Consider the following 24,446-nt stretch of genomic DNA (forward strand, 5'->3'; position numbering starts at 1 on the left):
TATATTTATTCTGCTCACTGAACTTATTTTTCTCAAAGTTTCATTTCAACGTACAGCTACAGACTAACAAGAGAAAATACAGTAAGAAAGATAACTAAGATAAGGATATATATAAAATCTTCAGAATGAAGAAGTAAATTAGAAGATACACTCTCACAGCCTTACCAGGCTGTTTCTGTCTCATCAGGTATCAGAGGATAGAAGAGGACAGAAGATATTTGATTATCTATTTAAACATTATGTTTCCTTACCTGAAGAAAAAGGTTCTTAAAGAAAACTGGAGTTTGTATTTCTCCTCACTTCAAAGGACTACACATAAGCAATGTGTTGAACACTATATCTGAAATGACTGTGACAGTTCAGATAGGACTTGGGGTCTGACTGCATCTGCTACTAACATTTTAACCTCAAAGTCAATATTAAAAGGAAGAATTATGTGTATATTTATATATTGTTAAAAAGTTATGAATTATGACTCCCAGAGTGGTGAAGCATTGGAATGGGCTGCCCAGGGAAGTGGTGGAGTTCCCTGCCCCTAGAGGTATTTAAAAGATGTGTGGATGTGCCACTAAGGGACATATTATAGTGATGGAACTCAGTAGGCTGGGCTGACAGTTGGATTGATGATTTCAAAGGTCTTTTCCAACCTAAATGATTCTATAATAAAATAAACATTATTAAAAACTACCTCAGGTGGCAGCCGCATGCACAAAAGGACTACAGAATACCCATATGGAAATTAAAATTAAACTTACATCATGAGTTCTGCTCTCCATTCACCGTCTGGCTCATCAGTTTGGTTTAATGCTTTAACAATTTGAGACAGGCTGGGAACAAGGTAACAGCGGAATCCAGGCTTAAGATAGGGTCTCACAAATTGCCAATAAAGAACTGAGGCATTATATATCAAAAAATAGTATCTAAAAAAAAAAAAAGAGAGAGAAGAATCAAGAATGGAGGATGTACTTAGATTAACTTGAAACTACAGAGTAAGAATTTTAAGACACTCCTAGGAAATAAAAATTTGAACTTTTCCTACTGAAGTTCCTGAATTAACCTTGACTCAGAACTTTGAGCACACGTACAGCATAGGAAGAGTAAGGTAACTCTTAAGACTACACTTTACCCAGTAATTAACTACTTAAAATAAGCTAAAATGCTGCTCTCCTCCTCCAGAGGATAAATATAAAAGAGGAAGAAAAGCCCTGAGATACCTACCAGGTCTAAACAGTCTGTTTCATCCTGTTTATTTAATACTATTTACAGTATTCTATACTGTCACAGCATGCACAGTAGTTAAAGAAATAAAGTAAGAAAACGGAAGGGAAATCCATCAAGAAAAAAAAAAAGACTATCTAGTGGAAAACTGAGACAAACACCTATGAAAACCTAATTCACTAACATCTCCTGAGATTTAAAGAGTAAATACTATCAGGAGGTCCTACCTTTGATCATGTGTTGCAAAATCTATTGCTTTCATAAAAAACAGCACAAATTTTTCAAATGCTTCCTAAAATAGAGCAAACATGATTTAGGAAACATGTACATAGCCTTTAGAAATTACCAATACATTATTTTCATATTTCAATATGTTCATGTCTCATCATGTTTATTTTCAGACCATTCCCAAATAAAACATGTTGTCATAATAACGTGTTGCCATACACCAGAACAACTGAAAAACAGTAGCATTGCCTGTTACCATGCTTGCCAGATTTCAAAATTTCAGACAATTTTTTCTTTAATTTCTGCCAAAGTTTAATCATTAGGACTGAAATTGTCCAAAGCTGTAAAGTTGGGTCCTTTTAAATTTTTCAGCAAAGAAAGCTCAGAAATTTCCAAGATGAAAGCTAGGAAAAAAATATTGGTTTGTTACATTAAAAAAATGTAGGTATCATTTTCTTCGGAAAAGTTCCAACACGCCATACTCGTAATCATTTGTCAACTGAATGCTGTCAGGCATGTTCTTTTAATCGTCAATGCTGCTGAAAAGCAGCTTTTCAGGAAAAACAAACAAACAGAAACACAAAAATCAGGGGGCCTGGTGGATACCAGCTTGAACATAAGCCAGTAACTTATGTATGTGAATTTGCAGCAAAGGAGGTGAGCATTATCCTGGACTGCATAAGGACAAGTGTCACCAGCAGACTGAGGGAGGTGACCCTTCCCCTCTGTTTTGCACTGGTGAGACCACACCTGGAGAGCTGGGTCCAGCTGTGGGCTTCCACAGGACAAGAGAGACATGGACATACTGGAAAGAGTCCAGGGAAGCACCACAAATAGGGTCAATAAAGGTCTAGAGCATCTCACCTATAAGGAAAGACTAAGAGAGCTGGGACTGCTAAGCGTGGAGAAAAGAAGTCTCAGAGGATCTTATCAGTGCATACAAATTACTGAAGGGAGGGTGCAAAAAAGATGGATCCAGGCTTTTTCAGTAGTGTCCAGCAACAGGACAGGAGGCAATGGACACAAACTGAAATACAGGAGGTTTCCTCCGAACGCAAGACAACACTTTTCTATTGTGAGTGTGACTGAGCACTAGCAGAGGTTGCCCAGAAGCTGTAGAGTCACGATCTCTGTGAGATATTCAAAAGTTGTCTGGACTTGGTCCTGGAAAACCACCTCTGGGTGGCCCTGCTTGGAGTAGATGACCTCCACAGGTCCCCTCCAGCCTTTACCATTCCATACTTTCTTTGAAACAGCAGTCAAATCCAGTAAGCTGCAAATCCATTTTCAATTTATATATGTGTTCAATTATGTTTTACATTTTATGTATAACATTCCTCTAAGCTTCCACATAGAGTGAGCTTGCTTCCACATGGACTGAGCAAGACTTTCCCAAGAACTGCAAAAAGCTATGCTGAACAGCTTTCTACCGACCTAAGAGGTCCTCTCAGTGGTTTTTATCTTGTAGCCATTCAGCACCAAAGTGATCAGGCTAGGACAGGGAAAAAGCGAAGAAAGTAAAGATAAGGAACCTAAAGAGCTGGATAACAGGATGGGATACTTGTAAAATGAAATGTATATTGAGAGCACAAATGATGACAGAAAGGAATACAGGGTTTAGAGAAGACTAGAACTAACTGAAGAGACTGTGGCTGAGAAACAGATAGGAGAAAAAGCATATAATGAAAAGCAAAGGTACAAGAGGAATAGAAATCTGGTGAAGAAGAATAAAATTGGGAGAAACTAGAATTTGGTCACATAAGGAAGGGCTTTTTGAAAATCTGTGAGAAAGACACAGTGGAAGCAGAAAAGCAGGAGTGGAACTGGGTGGGCAAGAAGGGGATGCTGGCAAAGGGCTCTGTATAGCGTGACAAAACATAATAAAACTCTAGGAGAGATGAGACTGATTTACTGGATTCTGGGATTGGTGTTAAAAGGTTACTGAGCAATGAGTGGGAACTGCCCAGATAAAGGGAAAAACAGGATCAAGAGCCTGAGAGGTGACAGATGTGAAAGTAGAATAGTCACAACTGGTGCATAAGAATGTAAGAGTCCTAGTTGACTAACAAGGTTTTCCCAGGATGTAAACCAAAAGTAAGGACAATTTTATCTGGTTTCTAAACAAAAGATGATTACTAGTGGTAGACCATGTGTAGTTGTGCCGCTCACTGTTGCATAAATGACCTAGGAACACAGCAGTGAACAATCCTCACAACTTACAAAAAGTGTACCTTAAAAGCACATAAGAACACATGTCACAAGGGAGCCACAGCTGGGATTGCACATGCATGAATGGTTCTGAACTTCTATCAAATTGACAAGAGCAAAGAAGAAAACAGCAAAATTTGGCTGACATTTATAGAACATCACAGACCAGTTTGATTAATTTAGAAAGATAACACATGCTCTGAGAAGGCAAAGAAAGCATGGATACCATGTTAGGGAAAAGTTTCTAGCTTGAAGGGTAATTCAAAAACATTATTAAAATAAACTATGGGACGACTATCCATCAGAGAGATTTGTGAACACAAATTACACAAATGCTTAACACCTGCTAAAGCTATTTCAGTTCAGAGCTTAGGTTAGAAATTGTCAAAGCTAAGTGATGACAGTATGAGGAATAGTGAAATACTCAAGACAGAAAATAGGTCCAACTCCATCTGAAATTCAGAAGGAGGTAAGACCTGCTCATCACGTACAGAGTATAACCAAATACTAACACAAAGGAGCTTTTAGAAGCAGAAGTATACTACTGAGTTGCTACCAGAAAGTTTCATCTCTCATTTCAAAAAACCACATCCAAAGCACTACATTGAAAGGCAACTGAAGAGAGGAATGAACTGGACGACCTCTCTGAGGTACCTTTAGTGTATTTTTGAATGAAACATTTTGCAACTGTTTTTCTGCTTACAACTAAATTTGGTCTGAAAATATCATAATGATTTAATAGTGAAAAAGTTAACTTTGAAATTATTGACCTTCTGAAAAACCTTCCAAGTGTTCATGTTTTTTCCCGAACATATTTGCTATATTAGTTCAATTCAGCGGATAGCTTTGTTTACTCCCAAACACGTTAATGTACTTCTATTCGATTTTTCCCAGAGTTCTGATGACTGACCTTTGTATGTTTTAAATGACTGAAAGTTTTGCATTAAAAGCAATACATAAAAACCTAGAATGATTACTCTTAAGATGTAACTTAATATAATACAACCTTCATCATTTCTCACCAAATTATCTGTAGAGAGTGGAGTGTGCAACTGTCCTTGGCACAAATATGCTCTACCAATAAACTGGTTTACAGGAAATCTTCCTTTAAAATACATCTGTAGACAGTCACTGCTAATTTGCAGGTATCCCAGCTAAGAGTAAAAAAAAAGCATTTTATTTTTTTTTAAATGAATGCTTATTCTAACTGTGTAGCACATAACAGCATTATCATTATGAAAACAATATATCATAAAATTGCATTCCACTAGGCCATTAAGTTTTCTTAAAATTTAAAGGTAGAAATTTTGTCATTCCAAACACTTAAAAAATGTTTCCTTTATTTAATACAGCTCCTGAATCACTTAGTTATAGAACCCCTTACAGTATACAAAAAAGTATAATTTTTTAGCAGCCATTAATAGAATTAAGATAAATGCAAAGTTTCTTGTACGATTTAAAAAAAAAAAAAAGTATGTATATTAGCCTGCAGGATTTTGCATGGATGTCAGCACTGCACCTCTATTTGCAGACAACAGAAAACACTTGGGTGGCTTGCTGCTTGGAAAAAAATAAGTTACTTTATTAGAAACTATGTCTGCTTCAATTCCAATCACTTATACCCATGGATTGAGAATTATAAAATACTTCAAAATTAAGAACCTCTACCATATGTTATGGAAGTCAGCTCAAAAAGTGACAGTTTTTCATAATTAGAATGCAATTCTTCCTTCTTTTGGTCCACTAGGGACGCTTCATAAACAGTTTATATTGTTGACAACAAGGGAAAAAAAAAAGACATGGAAAACTATTTCATATTACAATGGTATGCTTTATATATTTTGGACTAATTATAAACTTTATAAACCACAGGTTACAGATTATAAAAAAGTGATGATTCAGGGAAGAGGCTGAGTTTTTAACAAGGAATGCACGCTAAAACAATTGCTCTGCAAAAAAAAAGGAAAGGAAAGTAATATTTAAGTAATAACTTTAACACAGATAACTAACTAAATTACAAACCTGAAATGCCTGTTCAGCACACAGAACGTATAAGTCTGTGCTGAAGTTATCTGATGAGTCGAGTGCAGATCTTCCTTGACAGGCTGATTTGATCAACTCATAAGCATCCTTCAAAGCCTGAACATCTAAAGTAATAGATAATTTATGATTCAAGATGGACCAATAGACATGTAATTGCATTATTCAGATCAACTGTGTAACACCGTCTTCCTCCTTTAAAGAAAGAAATTACCACAGAATCAAAAATGGATGGGTTGGCGGGGACCCTACAGCCCACCCGGGTCCCCCCATGCCATGGGCAGGACCCCTGACCCCAGCGCAGGCTGCCCAAAGCCCCCCAGCCCGGCCTTGGGCACTGCCAGGGGAGGGGCACCCACGGCTCCTCTGGGCAACTGCCCAGAGGTTTTAATTAGGAATTGCCCCAAAATTATGAATTTTTAGGGAAAAAAAGGTCAAGCAGATGTTGTTCAAAGTCAGTAGCAGTTGTAAAATGAAGCATTAACAACTCTGGTGCAGTTTAAAATCACTGATGTAAGCAAACAATAAAGTAAATCACTTTAAAGGTCTCAATTGCAACCTGCTGGCCCCAAGAATACGTCCTGCTGAAAAAGCAACTTGGATTTGGGTCCGTAAGGCTGCTTGATGAAGTAAGTTTGACTGGCAGAAAATCAGGCTAAGAAGCACAATTAAAGCGTTTGGGAAAAAAAAAAAAAGGCCGTACGATTTTTTCGGGACAGGCGCACATCCCGCGGTCTGACACCCCCTCACCTCGGCGGCTCTGCGCGGCCAGGAGCCTCTCGCGGACGGCCACGTCCATGTCGCCCCCCCCGCCGCTCTGCCAAGCTCGCCGGAGCCGTTTGCCGACGAGTTCTTCCGAGAGCTTTGCCGCACACCCGGCAGAGCAGCCGGGGCACGTCCTCCGTCCGGCGGCCCGCCCGACAGCCCCCGGCGGCCCCGCCGCGCTGCCTCCCTGTGCTCGGCCGCCGTTGCCCGCGCGCGTCCCAGCAACGCTCCCGCCGCGCGCGTCCTAGCAACGAGGTCCTGTCCCCGCCCCGCGGGCGGTGCGGGCCGTTCCTCGGAAAGAGCCCGCCGCGGCTGGTCGGCAGCGCTATTGCTGCAGCGTGCGCCGTGGCAGAAATCCCGCACACTCCGTGAAAGCAAATGCTCTCGAGCTGTTAATGCATGCTTACCGCCGCGCACACGCTGTACGAAATCACCGCACAAGCGGCCTCAGGTTAACAAGGGCACCGACCGATAGCTTCCTGTAGGTAGAACTACTGCTGAGAAGCACTACCAGCAGTAATTTTGGTTGCTGTTTATAGAGCTTCCAACGTGAAACCTTTTTAAATAGGCCACCAGTGCCTGCAGCTTCGGGCTGGAGCAGAATGAAGTGCCGAGCGACGTTTGGGTCATATCAGCCCACACAGAAGGAAGCTGCAGGCTACAAACAGTGATCTTCCAAAACTCGAGGCTTTTGCATCTTTTTAGTCATTTCACAGTATATCGGCCAAGAACAATTTTATGATAAAAAAATAACCTTCAGAGAACAACATTGCAGAAAAGATACAGTCAAAACAACACAAAACAAACCAAAAAAGCACAGAAACAAAATAAATCTGTAACAAAATAAATCTGTAAAAATAAATCTGGACATGCTGCCATTTGACAGACCAAATGAAGCACTGAAGCTGTCGTGCTCTCTCTCCCTCCAGCTGCTGAGATGTGGAACGCTGTTTTGCATAACACTGTTGGCATGAAGACTATCTATGGACTTAAACGTGTAAATCCAACATTTAAATGTAAACCCTTTGCACTTTAAGCTAAATTGAAATTCTGCACTGGTAGGATGTTGCAGCCCTGAGAAGACTGAACGCATCGTGCAGAAGGACAGCATTGCTATTAAGTTTCCGAAGACACTTCTTGCAGTCATCTATATCTGAATTATGAGAGGCCAGTAGGGTGAAAGCCGGTAAAAACGGTAAGTGCATCAAACTCTTATGCTTCAGGCCCAGCTACTGAGTAAGTGACACATACGGTACATTTCAAGACCTTTCCATTTGTGAAGTGCTGCTTCATATGAAACATTACAAATGTATTCAAGAACCTGGAAAGAATTCAGCTTTAGACACCTTCCTATTTGCTAGCTGTTCTCCAGCCTACTCCTGACCACACAGCCCATCAAAAAGAACAAACTGCCTTGCTTGTATGAACGTTAGTAAACAAGAACAAAACTCGTGAGACGAACAAAACCTCTGTGCCCTTGTGTATTACAAAATCCTTCAAACTCACTGCTGCTGATCCCTACACACCTGCGTGCAGTGTAGCCCTTCTCTTTTGGATTGTGGCACGTGGCAGGTCACAGCAAGCCTACGTACCCTAAGTACCTAACGTAACTACACAGACCAATACATGGTCTCATAGAATCATGAGACAGCTTTGGGAGGGAGAGGAAAGAAAACTCTGTAGCGATTTTGTGGCAATTTCTGAAACAGAAATGCATGCCTAGGTAGATATTTGCCCTATGCCGTGGCGAATTCTCATCCCAGTGAAATTGACAGCAGCATTAATATCCTCCGCTTATTTTGAATTGTTTTTCCATTGTCAACCCTAACGTAACGAGAAAAAAAAAAAAAAAAAGAGGACGTGCTTCTGGGGCCACGCCCGTCCCGGCCGAGAGAGGAAGCCGGCTGCCTGCAGGCACAGCTCCGCTTCCTCGGGGCCGCCCCGCCTCCCGCCGCGGAGCCAGGCGGCGCCGCCGCGCTTCGCGCCCCTTGCGGCCGCCCCTCCCCGCTTCCCATCGCGCCCGCAGGCGGCCCCGCGCTCTCCCGCCGGGAGCCGCGGCGCTCAGCAAGCGCTCGGCGCACGCGCGGCAGCGCGCGCCCAGCTCCTGCCCCGCGGCGGAAGCCGCGTTTCCCGGCGACGCGGGGACGCCATGCGCGGCGCCCGCGGGGTGCTGCTGGCCCTGCTGCTGGCGCGGCTGGCTGCCGCCGCCGAGCTGCCCGCCGGGGCCGCGCGCGGAGCGGCTCCCCGAGCCGAGGCGACGGCTCCGCGCCGAGGCCCCGCCGACCGCGTGGCCTGGGGCGGCGCCCGGATCCCCGCCGCCGGCGCCCTCCGCGGCCGCCCCGCCCCGCCGCCCCGCCGCCGCCGGGCCCCGCGGGCACCCCCGCGGCCCCGGCCCCGCCCCGCCGCCGCCAGCTCGCCCGAAACTTGCGGCCTGCGCCGCCCCGGGGCAGTCGACGCGTCCCGCCGTACCGGCGGCAGCAGGTGGGCGGGCCGGCCTCCCATCGCTGCCGTGCCGTGCCGTGCCGTGCCGTGCCGTGCCGTGCCGGCGGAAGCCGTCCCGGGGCTACCAGGCGCGGATAGGGGCGGGCGGCGGGGCCCCGGCTCGGGCTGGCTGCAGGAGCTGCGGCGCGGCCGCCAGTCCCGCCGCCCTGCTTGCCCGCACCGGGGGAACGGCTCGGTTCTGAGCCGGGGCTCGGAAAGGCTTCCGATGGCAGGTGTTCTAGCGGCCCGGGTAAAGCTGGTCTCGACTGCTCTGTGACATGGCTTGTGTGGAAACTAGGGAGTCTTACCTGAGGAAAAAAGAACTCGTTTCCTACCGGGAGGGAGCCTGCAGAGCAATTACAGACCGAGAGATTCTGTCAGAGAGGAGGGTATTTTCAGCTGGTTGGAGAGTGAAATCTGTGGCAGAGCCCTGAATTTCCAGGTTGTGGTTTTGGAAAGAACCCAGAGGAGCTGTAAGACACAGACGCTGAATTTCTTTACCGCTTCTTGTTCCAAGGAATCTCAGAACGATTTCTAAATAAACAAATAGCGAGTATCCACAGAGTTACTACAGTGGGAAAGGAGGCTGTCTATAATTGATTATGAACACAAACTGTACAGTAACTTACTTAAGCAGATGAAAAGTAATACTGTGTTTTATTGTTGGCATTTAGTAATGCAAGAAGTGAAATTCTACAGGAAAAGTCTACTTAACATTCATTTGGGGGTGTGTCTGTTTGCAGGTCTGTGAATCAAGTGTGTGTGGAAAAATCGCTTGTGTTCAGAACTAATACTCCTTATCACACTGATACCATTTCTGTCCCTGGTGAACATGATCTGCTGTTCTGTGTGCACCTGGATGACTGTAAGTAACTTTTCTTTCCATTAACTTAATTCATAGATAGCCTTTGCTTAGGGAATCTCTTTTTAAACTTACATGCTATAATTGCTAGAAATTATTTCATTTGTTATAGTCTCTGAGAGACCATAGGGAATCACCATCCCATCACTGAAGACAAAAAATTATCATTGCCCTCATTTTGAGGGTAGTGCTCCCTTGGCTAAACACGAATCACTCTTTAGCAATTGTTTCTGTATCTAAGACACCTTAATTTGCTACACGTAGAGCAGTAAAGAAAGTTTGACATCTGTCATATTTTTCCTATTAGGAAAGGAAGGATTCCTTTTATCTTCCTATTATCCTTTTCAGAAAGCGGTTTATTATCTTATCTTGGATTACTCATTTGATAATACTTATTTTCATACTTCCTTCTTTGCTGTCACTGATTTGCAGTGATCACATACCCTAGTAGGGCATGTCAATAATGTTTTTTCTCCTTCTGCTTTCCTCAATGCATTTTGTTTGTCTGATTTGGTGTCCAGCTCACTGGTATTCATTGAGATTGCTTAGGAGCTCATGTTTGAACACATACTATTTTCTCTTTTGACACTCGTGTCTGGGAGTTTTGATCAACAGTCCCATCTACTTCGGCCTTGTGTCATAAAATCAGAGAACATTCTAGGCTGGGAGAGGCTTAGGAGGTTACCTGGTCCAGGTACTAGTCAAAGAAGGGTCCTGTAATTTAGTCCACCTTTCAAATCCTTGCAGATGTTACCTGAATGTTTGTATGTGTTAAAAAGTGTGTTCAAACAAATCCATCAGGATGAATCTCTTTAGTATGTCCTTAATCGTTTGACTGAATTATATGACATAGTGCCTTAGCAGTAATAATTTAAAACATTGTAATACTGTAACACTACTGAATGGTGCTGGGACAAGAAGACATCACTGTGAGATACCAGTAAAATTTTGTCTTTTTAGGATGTCTATTCACAATTCATACTTACTTTAAAGTTTATCAGCCTTAATTACTTTTTAATCCATTTAATGTTGCTTTTACTAAATGTATACTGCTGGTGTTTTGTCATTAAAACATCATTAAAACATCGTATGGGTCCAACTGGGGCATCTTACAAAAATGAGAGCACATGTTAAACTAGTTGCCTTAAGCAGTTTTCACAATTTCAGAAAATCACATATGTGTATCAACACGTTTCTCAAAAAACAGTACAAAGTAGTTCCCATGATATCATCCTCCTGTTCATAGCTCGTATTAGTCTGTTAGCAATCTTACTAAGGATTAATTACTGTAAGGCACTATCTAGCGTATAATTACTGAAGTTGTCCCTCTTAAAAATATTAGCACAATATTTACTTTTTCATAGAACTATCTTTTTTAGTAATTTTACATTGGTAGATTTTTTTTTTTCACCTTTTAGCAAAGCTGAACTATTTCCAGCAGCCACAGCCTATCAAAGAATCTGATTTTCTGAAGTTCTCAGAGAAGTACGGCAGACTCTCTTTCTTAGCAGTATCACAAGTCCAGCCATCGTTTTCTGCCTTTTACCGGGTGAGTTGAAAAAAAGATAGCAACCAGTTTGCAGATATGCCTTTGCTATTGATGTCTGTAATGAGACCTAACGAGAACAGAATTAAATATTCCTCATGTATTTTTCCCCTATAAACCACGGTATTATCAGTTCTTTTCATTCCTTGTTGTGTAAAAAGTTTCTAATTAGTTTTCTTGTGTGTAGTTTAGACATTTTAGATAAAACTGGCTGTGCACTAAGGAGAAGTTTCAGTTTGTCTCTGCCCTGAGGATGTCGTTACCTTGCACTTGGACTTACTATTCCACAGTGATGTTGTTTTTAGTTTCTCCGAATTGTCTTTTCAGGCTGGTGATCCAATCCTAATCTATTTTGATTCATCATCTACACTGAGTATGCTTAGACAACCAGTGAAAATGGGAGTCAGTGGACTCTGTGTTGATGGAAATCCTGCTGGTTAGTAAAGGGGAAAGCGTTTCTAAGGGCTGTGTGCTTCTGTTGTGTCTTAGCTGACAATGTCTCTTAACTCAGGCTTCCTGGAAAGTAAAAGCACAAGCTGTACTCGGATTTTCACCAACTTGAGCAAGAGCTGCATTACTGACCCTGCCCTAGATGCTGCCTCATACTACCGTGACTTCACAGTGCTAAAGGTGCATGTCGTATTTCTTCTTTTGCTAAGCATCTTTCCATTGCCTTCCATTGATACTTCAGATACCAAATCACTCTGTTTTCAAGTTAAGTAGTACCCCTTGACCTTCTGATTATTATACCCCTCTTGCTAGAAATCCTGTTAAAAATGTCCCAGTAATCAGTAATAATCCATCACTTTTCTTTTTTTTCTTTTACACCCAAGTACTTTTCAATAAACTTCAGTTATTATCAAGTTATTAATGCATAGAACAGGTACTTCATCAATATTTCATAATTTGAACAGTTTAACCACAACTCTCTTACATTTTAAACAGACTGTTTATGAAAGTATTTTGATCTCTTCCGTCAACTTGATCAACCAAGCAAAGCATATTCTTAGGAAAAAATAAGTTGGTTTTTTTTTTTTTTTTTTTGATACAACATGTTCTCTCTAAAATCACTTTGGAAGCCAGTTATATTATCTTTATTTTGCACAATCACAAAATGGTTAAGGTAGGAAGGGACTCCTGGAGGTCATCTAGTCTAACCAACCCCCACTCAAGCAGGGACACCAAGAGCAGGTTACCCAGGACCACATCCAAGCAGCTTTTGAGTCTCCTTCCTAAGGAGGAAGCGTTTAGATGTGTTCCAGTTTGTGCCCATTGCCTCTTCTCCTGGCACCGGGCACCACTGATAGGTGCATGTCTCTGTCCCCTTTGCAACCTATCCTTTGGGTATTTATATACACTGATGAGATTTCCCCCAAGCCTCCTCTTCTCCAGACTGGACAGTCCCAGCTCTCCCAGCCCCTCCTCATAGGAAAGGCGCTCCAGTCCTTTGATAATCTCGATGCCCTTCCACTGGGCTCTTTCCAGCATATCTGGTCTCTTGTGTTCCGGGGGGCCCAGAACTGGACCCAGCCCTTCCGTTGTGGCCTCACCAATGCTGAGTAGAGGGGAACGGATCACTTCTCTTGACCTGCTGGCAAGACTTTGCTTAATGCAGCTGAGAATACCGTTAGCCTTCTTAGCCAAGGGTGCATTTGCTGATTCATGTTTGACTTGGTGGCCATGAGGACTGCTAGATCTCTTTCTGCAGAGCTGCTTTCGTACATTCATAGATTGAATTTCATATCAATTTTCCCATTATTTATGCTGAGAATAATGTCAAAATAACCAGCTTCTTATTCTGGGTTCATCATGCTGGTCTTGCTGAATGTTAGCATAAGAACGTCTCACCACTTTCTCTGGTATTCCAAGATAAAAGAGCAATATAAATATTAACACCTTATTAAGACTAATGGCCCAGTTTACCCTTCAGTTGGAAATACTCTTCTAAATCTATATAATTGTAGTAGAGAGTATTGCATTGACCAAATTTAACTCATGTTTTCAGGGCTTGCTTTGTTACTGAGCCCCAAATAAAAAAAAATAAGGCTAATAATAAAAGTTTTCTTTTGGTCTAAAAATATATTCAGTACAGTATGTCTGTGATTTCGAGAACACAAATGGATGACAAACTTTACATATGTGGAATAATCAGTCATTCTTGTCAATGTAATATCTAAGGTCTTTTTAATGATGGCTTCATGACTTTAGGCAGTTGTAAACCCAGCAAAACTGTTGTTTTTTGGTGGTGTTTGTTGGTTTGTTTGTTTTCCCCAGGTTCCAATCGATGGCACTCTTGTGGAGTCCATGAAGGTCAGTCTCTATTGCTAATGAAAGTAATTTCTGCTTCTGAAATAAAACATATCTGGAATATTAGGCATTCATAGTAAGGCCCATGAGTGAGAGTGGAGAGCCAACTTGTGAGAGCGGAAATATTTTGTGCCTGAAACAAGACTTTTTGTAAGTGTGACATAGACAAAATACAGGGTTATAAAGCAAGGTGTACTTTTAAATGATTGAGCACGGGTGGGGTTGGTGTTAGGGAAATAGCTTGTTCTCTTAGGAAAAACTGGGCTTCTGGAACAGAGTGACATATCCCCAGATTTCAGCTACAGCAGGAAAGTAAATCCAGCTTTGACAGAAAAGCAGTGGAAAAAAGTAAAAAAGGCACACTCTGTTTAAACAGTTGCTGTTTGTTAATATGCTTAATATGTTTCCAGGTGAAGATCATCCCAGTCACACCACCTAGAGCTCCCTACATGAAAGAAAACACATGTAACAATGCTGTTTCTGAGGTATGTCAACCTGTTTTCCTTAGGGCAGCTCAACACCAGCTTGAAGTCATTACCCATATAAAGTCATTACCCATATAAAGTCATTACCCATATAAAGTCATTACCCATATAAAGTCATTACCTGACTATGTCTCTGATTCTTCTCTGAATTGGACTCTCAGGTGACCTATGAAATAGAATTCAATGGCACCCATGGGATTCAGAGTGTGTCTGTCCGGTTCAAAGTGACCAACATCTCTGGGAACTCAGGAGTCTCTCTGCAGCAGCACTTCACTTTGCACTTCTGGGTCAGTGCCCCCATCCACCCTGAGCTCTTGCCAAGTTTGTGTTCTGTAGCATGTGAACTAGTTTTGTATGGAGAAATGTGAAAAGATAAGAACAGCATCACAGTCGTATGATAGCATGAGAACCCTGGTACATAGCTGGTACTTGAAGGAAGTGGGGACATAGCTTTGGTCTCAAGTAAACTGTGTTAGTAGAACAGGCTCTGTGCAAGCATGCACACTTGAGCAAATTTGAAGGGGCTAGTAATTTTGATCTGGCTTTTTGTTAGTGTTTTATTTGCTTTGTATTTGTGTGTGTGTGTTTTGTTTGTTTGTTTTTTTCTGGGGGAGCAGGGCAGAGGGATGATGAATGAAAGGGTTGGAGCTGATACTGTATCCAAGATGTTCAGAGTTTGTTCACAAGTTCATGTTCTTGTTGGTCCCTTCCAACCTGGGATATTCTATGAAAGTTGCTAAATCTAATCCAGGTATTTTTTTTTAATTTTGCCTGTGCAGTGAGAATAAGAGTTATTCTGGAGGGGGTGGACATCTGGGAAATGTTAATATGTGTTAGAGTTCGTATAAGCCTTCTCCCATGGAGGAATTTGGATAAATGGTTACCTCAGGAGTTAGTGTGACCTCAGGAGTTAAGTGTGCAGTGCAACCTTGCTAAAATTATCCCTAGAGGCTACCTCCATAAAATAATGTAGAAGTGGAATCTGCCACTCAGAATCAAGGTTAAGGCAGAGCTTGTTCTGCAGATAATCTGTAGAATTGCCAAAACTGATACATCTGCTTCCTTAGAGAGAAATACTGAGCAATTCAATGTCTCAAAAAAACATCCTGGTAGAATGCACATGTCAGGATAAAGACATCTAGTTTGTTTGTTCATTTTGCTTCCTGGACTGTTGATGGACTTGTCAGGTCAAAAGCACTATTTGGAAACAAATAGTGGAGGCTTTGGGAGTGTATCATATTTAGTCACTAAAAAAATGCATTGCATCTATATTTCTGCAAATACAAATTTGGTCTCCTCAGAAAAATGAATCTCATTGGTGATAATATTTTCCTTTTTTCCTTTAACATTCTCTTTTGCTTTGTTTCTTCCCTTTGCCTCTTGATAGACCAGGACTCCATCTCATACGTTGCCTAGAAGCAGAAACCCTGGCTTCATCATTGGAGCACCACTGCTGATTGCAAACACTGGTGCCAAGCAGCATGTATCCTTTCTGCTGTCAAGTTTTATTTATCTCTGGGTTTCTTGACGCCTGGTACTATTCTGTTTGGACTCTTGAGATTCTACCTTTACCTGTGAGGGCATACTTCAATATTACTTTGCAGCTATCACTAGGCCTTTTGGTCAGGAAACCCTGTAGGGTTAAGGAGGAATGCAGTTTACGGAGAATGTTAAATAAAAGTTGGGTGTCATTTATTATCTGGTAGTTTTTTGTTTGGCTTCTTGACATGCAGTCTATTAGATGACCATTTTAAGGAGTGAGGGTGATGGAAGTTGTTCACAGTTCCTCAGACACACGGTACAATTTGGAAAAAATATGAGGACTGGCTGCAAGCTCAGGTAAGAACATGCTGCAGTCACCCTTACTGACATACTTGGAAGACTCTCACTCAGCACCTGTTTCCATAGCTTCTCCCTCACTTCTGTGGAGCCAAGCGCTTTCTCTAAGGTCACCAATGGTTCTCTACAGATTTTTCATCTACTCTAAAGAGGACTAGACTGTCAGAGGGATGGTGGACATCTAGAGCAGTTTGCACATAGTGGTGGCCCTCTGGGAAGGTCTGAGTCTTTGGTCTGGCAACATGTCTTGGCCAAGAGTAGCGTTTGTATTTGAGAAGTGATTTATAATGAAACCTTAAAAACTGATTGATTTGATGATGTGGGTGACACTGAGTTGATATGATAGCTAAAAAGCTGTCAGTTTTCTGCATCATGTTTTATCCTGCCACGTTCTTCTCGCTTCTCATTGCAGAAAGGATTACAACTTTGCCTGCTTAATACTGGTACTTCTGTAATGATTCTATTGACTTCATATTCTATTACCAATGAAGGGTTTCGATATCAGCTGCTTCTGCCCAGGAAAGCGCTTTCTGAAAGCTGTAATTCTATTTCATTTCCAGCCTACCCCAAACAGAAGAAAGTAACTGCAGTTACATCCAGATGAAGTTATATGAGGCTCTTCAGGGGATGAACACAGCAGAGGACCTTGCTATAACTAGCAGTGCTCATTCAACCCAGGTAGAAGAGTGGACAACCATTCTGATTCAGAACTGCAGTGTACAGGTAATGTAAATGTAAAAAGACCATTTGAATATTTATTTTTTATATCTTTGTGTTAGTTTGAGGAGCATGAGTGAGGGGGGGGAAAAAAAAAAGAACCGTCTTGTTCATCAGGGCTTGGTTTCTTTGTGTGATGATCCACTGAATATCAGGTGCCTTGTAAACAGCCATCCTTATTAAGGTTCTTACTATTAGAATATTTATTAAACAAAAGAAGAACTGATAGATTTAATCTCTCTTGAATCCCGTTCCTGATATTCAAAGAGTCAAAAAAAAGTTTAATAATCTAGCGTTGCACTACCTAGTTTTCTGACAGCTTTCTAGAACTACCTGGTTACTTCCATTAATTTGATGCTTATATTATTATTGTCCTTTCTGATTTTCTAGTTTTTAGGATATTTATGCATTACCTAACTAAAGTTAAGAGCTTGCCATCCAAGTATTTATAGAAGAGGGAAGTTCTGTTTTGATCATTTTAATCTATCTGGAGATGGCCTAATGGAATGTAAAATCCAAGTGACAGAGCTGAGACAAATTCTATTCAGAAATGAGATGACAGCGAGATGAGTATAGCTCTAAAACGTGCAGCTGACCTGACCAGAAGTTACGGGATTAGTTCTGAAGTAACTCATTGAAGTTGTGACCTCTGCTACACAAAATGTTAGACTTTGACTATAATGGTCCTTTTCAACTTTTCGATCTTTAAAATACTATCTTGAGATGCTTGGGTTGCCTTTTATTTTCAGGCTATGAACTGTACTTCCTGTTGCATGGTTCCTGTTACACTGAATATACAGATACTGTGGACTAAGGTGGGCCTCCTGTCCAACCCTCAAGCTCAAATACTGAGTGCACGGTACTCTTATCAGTGTCACCTTCTAAAGGTATGGAACTTAAAACCCTTCTCTTGTACACAGAAGTCATTAAATGGGATTCACAGATTATTTAAGAACCAAAGAATCAAATGGTCTTGATGTTTCTGAGTTGTGATTTACTGAGCTGTAGCAGTGGTCTGGCTACAATGATAAGAGTTTATATATAACAGCTCCACAGAGGAAGGTGGTTTTATAGTCTTATTGATGCTGTCCTCAGTCAGTTATACAGCTGGAAAAGGTACTTTCTTTCCAACCCCAAATCACCTTCTGCCAGTTAAGGAATCAAACTTTAAACTTTTAACTATATTCAGTATATAGTTATAAAAGTTCAGCAACTACTTGTTTATCTTGTCCCTTAAAGCCTTGCTATGAAATTTATCTTGATTTTTATTTCACAAACACCACAGCCTGCTGATAATCTATTCAGGAAGATATTTCTACTGCTTTAGGGGTTCTGAAATCACCAGCAGGCAGATGAGGAAGAGTCTAATTCTGATGGTGGTAGGTTTCAAGAATTAGGGGGAAAGATCATGAGCCAGAAAGCAAGTTTTTAAGAGAAGATTACTTAATGTCAGCAGGAAGGTAGAGCTAACAGGACTGTGAAGGAAAGTGAATAGGTTTTTTTTGAGTATGTGTGGATCCCATTTTGGTGCAAGGCTGCATTCCCGCGATGACAAAATCTTTTGGGCAGCATGTGTATTTCAAGGCTTATACTTCTCTGCAAGAGCTTTAATGGGGAACAGCTGACACCTGTCCATCATGCCTTCATGGCAATGAGGTATGACGTTGCAAATGTCTGATATACTACTATTCTTTGAACTTCAGATTCAGCCCAAATGGGACTTCACATCACTTGTTTGGCCGCGTCTCATGGTTCCTCTTTGTCTCCCTTCCCTGCAACGTAATTTAAAAGAACATGACAGCAAAATGTTTACCCTGTAAGACATACTTTACCTTGAGGCAAGCTGACACCACTCCCCACGTGCTTGCCTGCTATTGGGCGGATAATTTCTAAATCTGAACTATTATATGGCTCTATTGATATAGCTTCTGTCTTCATTCCTAGTAAAAGTGCAGGTTGGACATCTCTCAATATGGATTAGCGAGTCAGGAATAATGAGATTCAGATTTCATCTGCTTGAGCAACTGATGCTAATTACTTTAGAATCATAGAATATCCTGAGTTGAAAGGGTCCCACAAGGATCACCGAGTCCAACTCCTGAGTCCCCAAAGGACTACCCAAAAAATCAGACCATGTGTCTGAGAGCGTTGTCCAAATGCTTCCTGAACTCTGGCAGGCTCAGTGCTGTGACTACTGCCCTAGGGAGCCTGTTTCAGTGCCTGACCACTCTCTCGGTAAAGAACCTGTTCCTGATATTCAGCCTGAACTGCCCCTTTAAGCTGTTTCCTTGGGTTCTATAGCTGGTCATCGGAGAGAGAAGCTCAGCAACTTTAGGGCTAGAAGATGTGTTGCAAAGCAAATGATAAGGAAGTTTCTGGCAGCAGAAAACACCATTAAAATCAGTAATGACTTCATGAGTGGCAATCCACAAATCAGGGTTGTTAGTAAAGACATTTTAGCAATGACACGAAGAGCCTTAGAAATCCTTTTAGGATGTACCTGTCTTAGGAACAGTTTACATTGGCACCGTAAGCCAGTAGTAGTGCCAGTGTCAAACCCTGATGTGTGAAATTGATAAAAAGCTGAATCATTCAGCCAGATCTAGGACAAAACTGGAACAAGGCAGGAGAAGAAAATTAATTCCCCTAAGTGCCATCTGAACTGCATTATACCAGTTAGACAGCTGGATCATAAATCTGCTGGAAGTATTTGTATCAATGGATGAGAATGTATGTTTCTAGTTGTGACTAATTTCAGGGCCATCTAGGATATTCTGATATACATCACAGAGACAGCGCCTGCTTACTCGTTGATACAAGAACTTACATCCATCAAGAGTCTTGGTATTTTTCTCTTGAGACTCGTGAATTCCATCCTGGAGCTTCTTTGAATGCATTCTGCATCACTTTGCTCTAAAGGCAATCTTGTTGAGGTTTTCAGAAAAGTGAAATGAGATAGTGATTTCACAGATTGGCTTAAATCAGTACTAGCACAAAATGCATACTGCCAGTAGGTTCCATCTCAAGGCTAGCAATGCGGAGCTGGGAAATGGCTGGGAGGTGGTGACAGGTTGTGAGACTGCTCCTGCCAAAAGAACGTGGTCTCATCTCAAACCAAGCTAGCCATGCAACTATCCTCAGCTCGGGGTGCGTGTGTGTTCTCTTACAGCATTCTGTTGAAACAGAAAGATGCTGAGGGCTTAGGATAATTTCAGTCCCCTGTTTCGTCTACCAACTGACCTACCAATCTATCTTCTTTCTGAAACAATATCATAAAATATGAGAAAGAAACTCATATTGGGTCCCTGGCTTATTTTATGGAAAGGATCAAACTCTGTGGCAATCCTGTCCTTTTCTGGCAGCAATGAGCTGCTCAAAGGTGATGTTATCTCAAATGTTATTTAGAAAAATAAAGTTTGCATTGCTTCTGTTCTTATTACCAACTAGCAGATGTGCCTTTCCTCTGAATAGAAGGCTTACTGTAGCAGAGCATGGAGACTGCATCCATTCTGGAGATCTGTAACACAATGCACAGTAGCTACTGATCTTTCTTGAGACCTGTGCTGTTAATTTACCTGCTAAGTATCAATTTAGAGAAAGGAGTTACTCCACTAATTATGTGTGTATCTTTCTATACATATATATCTGGATTTCCACTGGCAGATGTCTTAAGAGGAAAGATGTGTACCTATGGTGTAATAGATGTATCCGTCAAGGTGTTCTCATGGTCTGCATTTCATCTGGCAGCTCAGAGTCTACAGCTCTTAACAGATGTTGAGTTGTATGGAGGAAAAGAAAAATCAATCCAGGTTTACACGTAAAGCTATGACATTACATCCTGACTCTTCTGACCTAAATATTGTGAAGACCCAAGGTCAACTACAGGATCACAACCAGTCCTTAATCTTTCATGTAGCCTTTTATTGAAAGGTGTCAGTTTTCATCTTAAAAATGACAAAGGGCAGCACTGTGAAGATACTGAGTTTTCTTTTTCCCCACTAAAATACTTCTCTGTACCATTTCATGAAAACTACATGACGAAGAGGATATGAAGAACTACTGATGGAACTTGCAAGCTATTTTGAGTGACCATTAGGTAATTTATCTGGGAAACGTATCTTTTGAGTGAGGTATGCTAAACTCTGTACTTTTCTTTTTGTTACAGCTCCTAGACGTGAGCCTAGTGCCTTTGACAACTGTCGTTACCTTCGCTGACATGACGGAATGGCCAGAACCTCCACATGGCCAGCCCAAAATACAGTGGAAACTCCCATTTGACTTCTTTTTCCCCTTCAAGGTGGTACTGAATGGAGAAAGAAGCTACAGAGGTGATCTTGCTGCCTATTTTTTGTTGATTCTAATATTGTCTAGTATTCTTTGCCTTTGATGAGAGTCAAACAGAAGAGTTCAGTAAGTGAATTAACACATTCATCTTATGATTCAGATCATAAACTTTTCCTCTCAGGTTCTTATACTGTGCCTATGGTATGTATGTGCCTTCTGTTCTTGGATTAAGCCACATGACTAGCTTCTGTCCTGTGTCCTCTCACACTCCTGTTCTCCATACGCATGTTCTGTAAACCTCACTGAAGTGAAATTCTGGAGGGACGGGAGTTGTTGAGAGATGTTGCAGGTGTGAGGAGCAGGAAGGAGGAATTTAAAATGAACTTCTTCTCAGAAACCAAGAGTGCTTTCTAAACCAATGAATGTGGAGGGAGGAGCGAAGTTCAGTTCAAGCATTGTGGAGCTACATTCACTCATCTTGTTAGAGAAGCACCTGATTTTTCTATGTGGAGCTAACAGAACACTTAAAATATGTGATGTCTCCCAGGAGACCCAAATTGTTATTTTGTGAGTGGGCGTGTCTGCCAGTCACCTTTGAGCTGTCCTTATTTTGTGACAGCCATGACTGTGTGACAATTTTTTTTCTATGTATTTTCAAGTACAGGTATTCAATTGAAATTTTCTTGATTTAATCACTGTTTGCATTAGCAATAGTGTTACGTGAAGTGATGTAATTTGAGGTATTGCACGGACTGAAGTGTAACTGAATTTTACAGTTGTTTGTTGAGACAGCTTCCTTCCTGCTCATGTGTATATGTGAGTGAACAGTTTTTCCTACTCAAGAAACATTCACCTGTGGCTCCAGATTGGAACAGGACTGATAATCTTAGAATCGTTCAGGTTGGAAAAGACCTCTACGATTGTCTAGTCTAACCTTTAAACTAGTACTGACTAGTCCACCACAAAACCACACTACTTAGCTCTACGTGTAATGACAGCCACTGAAGTTCTAGGTGGCACATCAGAGAGCTGTGAACAGTCTTAAAGGACAACATTAATTATTTTAGGAGGAGTTGATGGGACTAAAGATCACTGCAACACCTTACTCACCTGTGTGTGAGTACCCTACTCATCTGGGACCAGATTGTAAGTTGCTGTTTTTAAAGTCAAAGGTGATCATTTTGATATCTAGTCTGACCCACTGAATCACGAAAACTAAGGAAATCTGCTCAATCATTCCATTAAGTTAACTACTGTATATCTTAGCAAAGAATTTATTACTTATCCTAAATTCTTCAAATGGAAAAATCTGCCACATCTAATGTTGAGTAATCCAGTGGAATCAATAATAGGCCAGAAAAAGAGAAATCTGGCCTGCCTTTGACAAAATGAAGTTGTTGCTTTTTTACTTAATACTGCATTTAGCATAACTCTGTTGCTGTTCTTCATTATAACTTAAACAGAGCAGTGTACAAATAAACTGAAAAATTCTTATTTATAAGTCAGGACATCAAAGAAGATAACCTGGATAAAACTAAACATGACCAGTATAAAACATGCATATTAGAGAGTAACTTCACAGTAACTGATTGGAAAATGAGTTCTGATTGTTCGCATGGATTATTAGCTTGGACAGAATCCTGTTCAAGTGACTAGTGCTTCCATTGCTCCTGATTCTGAAGCAGGCTACGTATGTTCTAGTGTTAAATGGGGTTGGTGATAGTACCAGTACAGCAATGAGCTTTTATATTAGATAGGTACGGTTGAGAAGCCTCTTCTAGGTCTTTGGAAAGCTTTTAGCCGCACACATTTGAAGAGTAGATCATGTCCTCTTATGCCCCTAGTATTTTTCAATCCACAAAGTTAATTTATGGGTGAGAGTAACTTAATTGAAGAAAGAGTCAGTTGGAGAAACTTGTGAGTCATCACGCTGCTGTGTCAGGACACAGCTTTAATTAAAAGAACATGGTGAATATGGCAGCTTTTTTTTTCTGGCTTACTGCAATAATCCAATTAAGTGATTACAGGGACTTTTTTTTATTCTACAAGCTGTAAAGACAGCTAAGTGCTGTAATAATGTGTCACCTTACTATTACAATTCTTTCATATTCCTAGCTTCTAATATGTCACTTTCTCTAGCACATTTTTGCTTCCTCTGAAATACCCTTATGACAGAAAATAGAGCTGGGAATAGCATTGTTCATAACTTGGTCAAGCCTGCTTTAAGGTACGCTCAATTGTAGATGTTCCATACCACATAGTTGTGGGGTTTAGAGTCCACAATTTCCTATGACAGTTTATGTTGGTGTCTACCTTGTTGTGTTTGTATTTTCCCCTACTGTCTGAACTTAAATGACCTCTACCAGTTGAGTATCAGGGAGCAGTATGACAGTGTCACACAAGGCAACGTTCATAAAATAATCAGGAGACTCTTATGCCAGATATGTAGAATAGGGTTTCTTGTTTGGCATATTTTTTGTAAAGCCCCAGCTGAAATTGCTGCAGAAATCGCTCAGTGGGGGATGCCAAAGAGGCATGTAAACATGCTGTTTTCCACGGGCACTTGACTGGTGTGTTATATACTCTGTGTAATAAATCGCTCAGTTTTCAAAATAGGACTATAATCAAAGTTTACAATTTATTAAAGGAATAGAGGTAAGCAAGCAGCGCTGGGCGCGCCGGGAGTCTCTGCTCCACCAGGACGCACACCAGTTACATCAAGCAGCTGATTTTTATGCTCCTAGGCTGATACATATTCATTACTACTTCTGAAAAAAACGGGGTTATTATAATTAGTTTCCAGAATCCAAACCCTCCTACTGGAGCATGCATATCAGTCTCCGGTGGTCCCTCTGGGGGTCTCTCGTGCTGAAGGCTCATAGTCTTCCTCCCTCTTGTCCTTCTCCTTTGTCCAACTTGGCTGTATGTCAGAGACTTGTGCAACATCCCCTGCAAGCTTTGTCCTTTAGTTGTTTTTCATCTCTCCCCGTCTCCTTAATCTCCTGGCCAGATAGCAGGGACTTGCATAGTGTCCTATGCAATAGTCATTATAGTTAGCAGTTATTCTGAACCCCCCCCCAGATATCAGAGACTCCAAGGAAAAGTCTACAAATACATTTCCCTTCAAGCTCTCTATTGACACAAATTGCTAAAACATTCCTTTGCAAGATACAAGAATTATATACATTAACCACTCTGTTTTTCTTAGCCTTGCGGTTATACAAGGGTAGGTAAGACAGAAGGTCACATTCATCATCCCATGCGGCCCTAGCATTGTTCCATACTGACACGAATCAGGTGAACATACCTCACATCTGTGTCAAAGGACTGAAACAATGCTCTGTAATTCCTCTCCTGTTAGTATTCTATCTGCATCCACCTCTCCAGTGTGTCATGTTTTGAGGCTGTAAGTCTGTTTTTACACTGTCCAAGTGAAGTATGCAATGTTGGACTACAAACTAGAAGT

At 41.3% G+C, this 24,446-nt stretch overlaps 2 protein-coding genes across 4 annotated transcripts in view; one reads left to right on the top strand and one right to left on the bottom strand.

Moving 5' to 3' along the window:
* The window catches only part of CFAP46 (cilia and flagella associated protein 46), a 78,204-nt gene extending 69,918 nt beyond the window's left edge, over window positions 1-8,286 (bottom strand). The window contains exons 1-5 of the mRNA XM_068688787.1: window positions 6,445-8,286; window positions 5,677-5,801; window positions 4,677-4,808; window positions 1,446-1,510; window positions 756-920 (exon numbers count right to left, since the gene is read on the bottom strand). Coding sequence (XP_068544888.1) covers window positions 756-920; window positions 1,446-1,510; window positions 4,677-4,808; window positions 5,677-5,801; window positions 6,445-6,493 — 536 coding nt within the window. The 5' untranslated portion in view covers window positions 6,494-8,286. The remainder of the gene's footprint in view (window positions 1-755; window positions 921-1,445; window positions 1,511-4,676; window positions 4,809-5,676; window positions 5,802-6,444) is intronic.
* Window positions 8,287-8,308: 22 nt separating this feature from the next.
* On the top strand, window positions 8,309-21,175 carry TCTN3 (tectonic family member 3). Of its 3 annotated transcripts, XM_068689369.1 has the most exons (13): window positions 8,309-8,940; window positions 9,684-9,805; window positions 11,221-11,351; window positions 11,676-11,784; window positions 11,860-11,978; window positions 13,623-13,658; window positions 14,066-14,140; window positions 14,302-14,427; window positions 15,528-15,623; window positions 15,882-15,979; window positions 16,540-16,702; window positions 17,446-17,583; window positions 20,862-21,175. In XM_068689369.1, the coding sequence occupies exons 1-13, from the start codon at window positions 8,609-8,611 to the stop codon at window positions 21,081-21,083; spliced, it is 1,767 nt and encodes a 588-aa protein (XP_068545470.1). In that variant the 5' UTR covers window positions 8,309-8,608; the 3' UTR covers window positions 21,084-21,175. The 3 variants fall into 3 exon arrangements, with proteins under 3 accessions (XP_068545470.1, XP_068545469.1, XP_068545468.1); XM_068689368.1 differs by lacking the exon at window positions 17,446-17,583 and having other exon boundaries at window positions 8,468-8,940; XM_068689367.1 differs by lacking the exon at window positions 13,623-13,658 and having other exon boundaries at window positions 8,468-8,940.
* Window positions 21,176-24,446: the final 3,271 nt, after the last annotated feature.

Source organism: Anas acuta, chromosome 7, assembly GCF_963932015.1.
Source record: "Anas acuta chromosome 7, bAnaAcu1.1, whole genome shotgun sequence".
In the NCBI taxonomy this organism is placed as follows: domain Eukaryota; kingdom Metazoa; phylum Chordata; class Aves; order Anseriformes; family Anatidae; genus Anas; species Anas acuta.

Bases quoted from the DNA above. Each gene is read 5' to 3' on its own strand.
- TCTN3 (XM_068689369.1), top strand. From the start codon at position 8,609: ATGCGCGGCGCCCGCGGGGTGCTGCTGGCCCTGCTGCTGGCGCGGCTG. The intron at 11,352-11,675 runs GTGAGTTGAAAA...TTGTCTTTTCAG, and splicing joins CGTTTTCTGCCTTTTACCGG to GCTGGTGATCCAATCCTAAT. The intron at 11,979-13,622 runs GTGCATGTCGTA...TGTTTTCCCCAG, and splicing joins GTGACTTCACAGTGCTAAAG to GTTCCAATCGATGGCACTCT.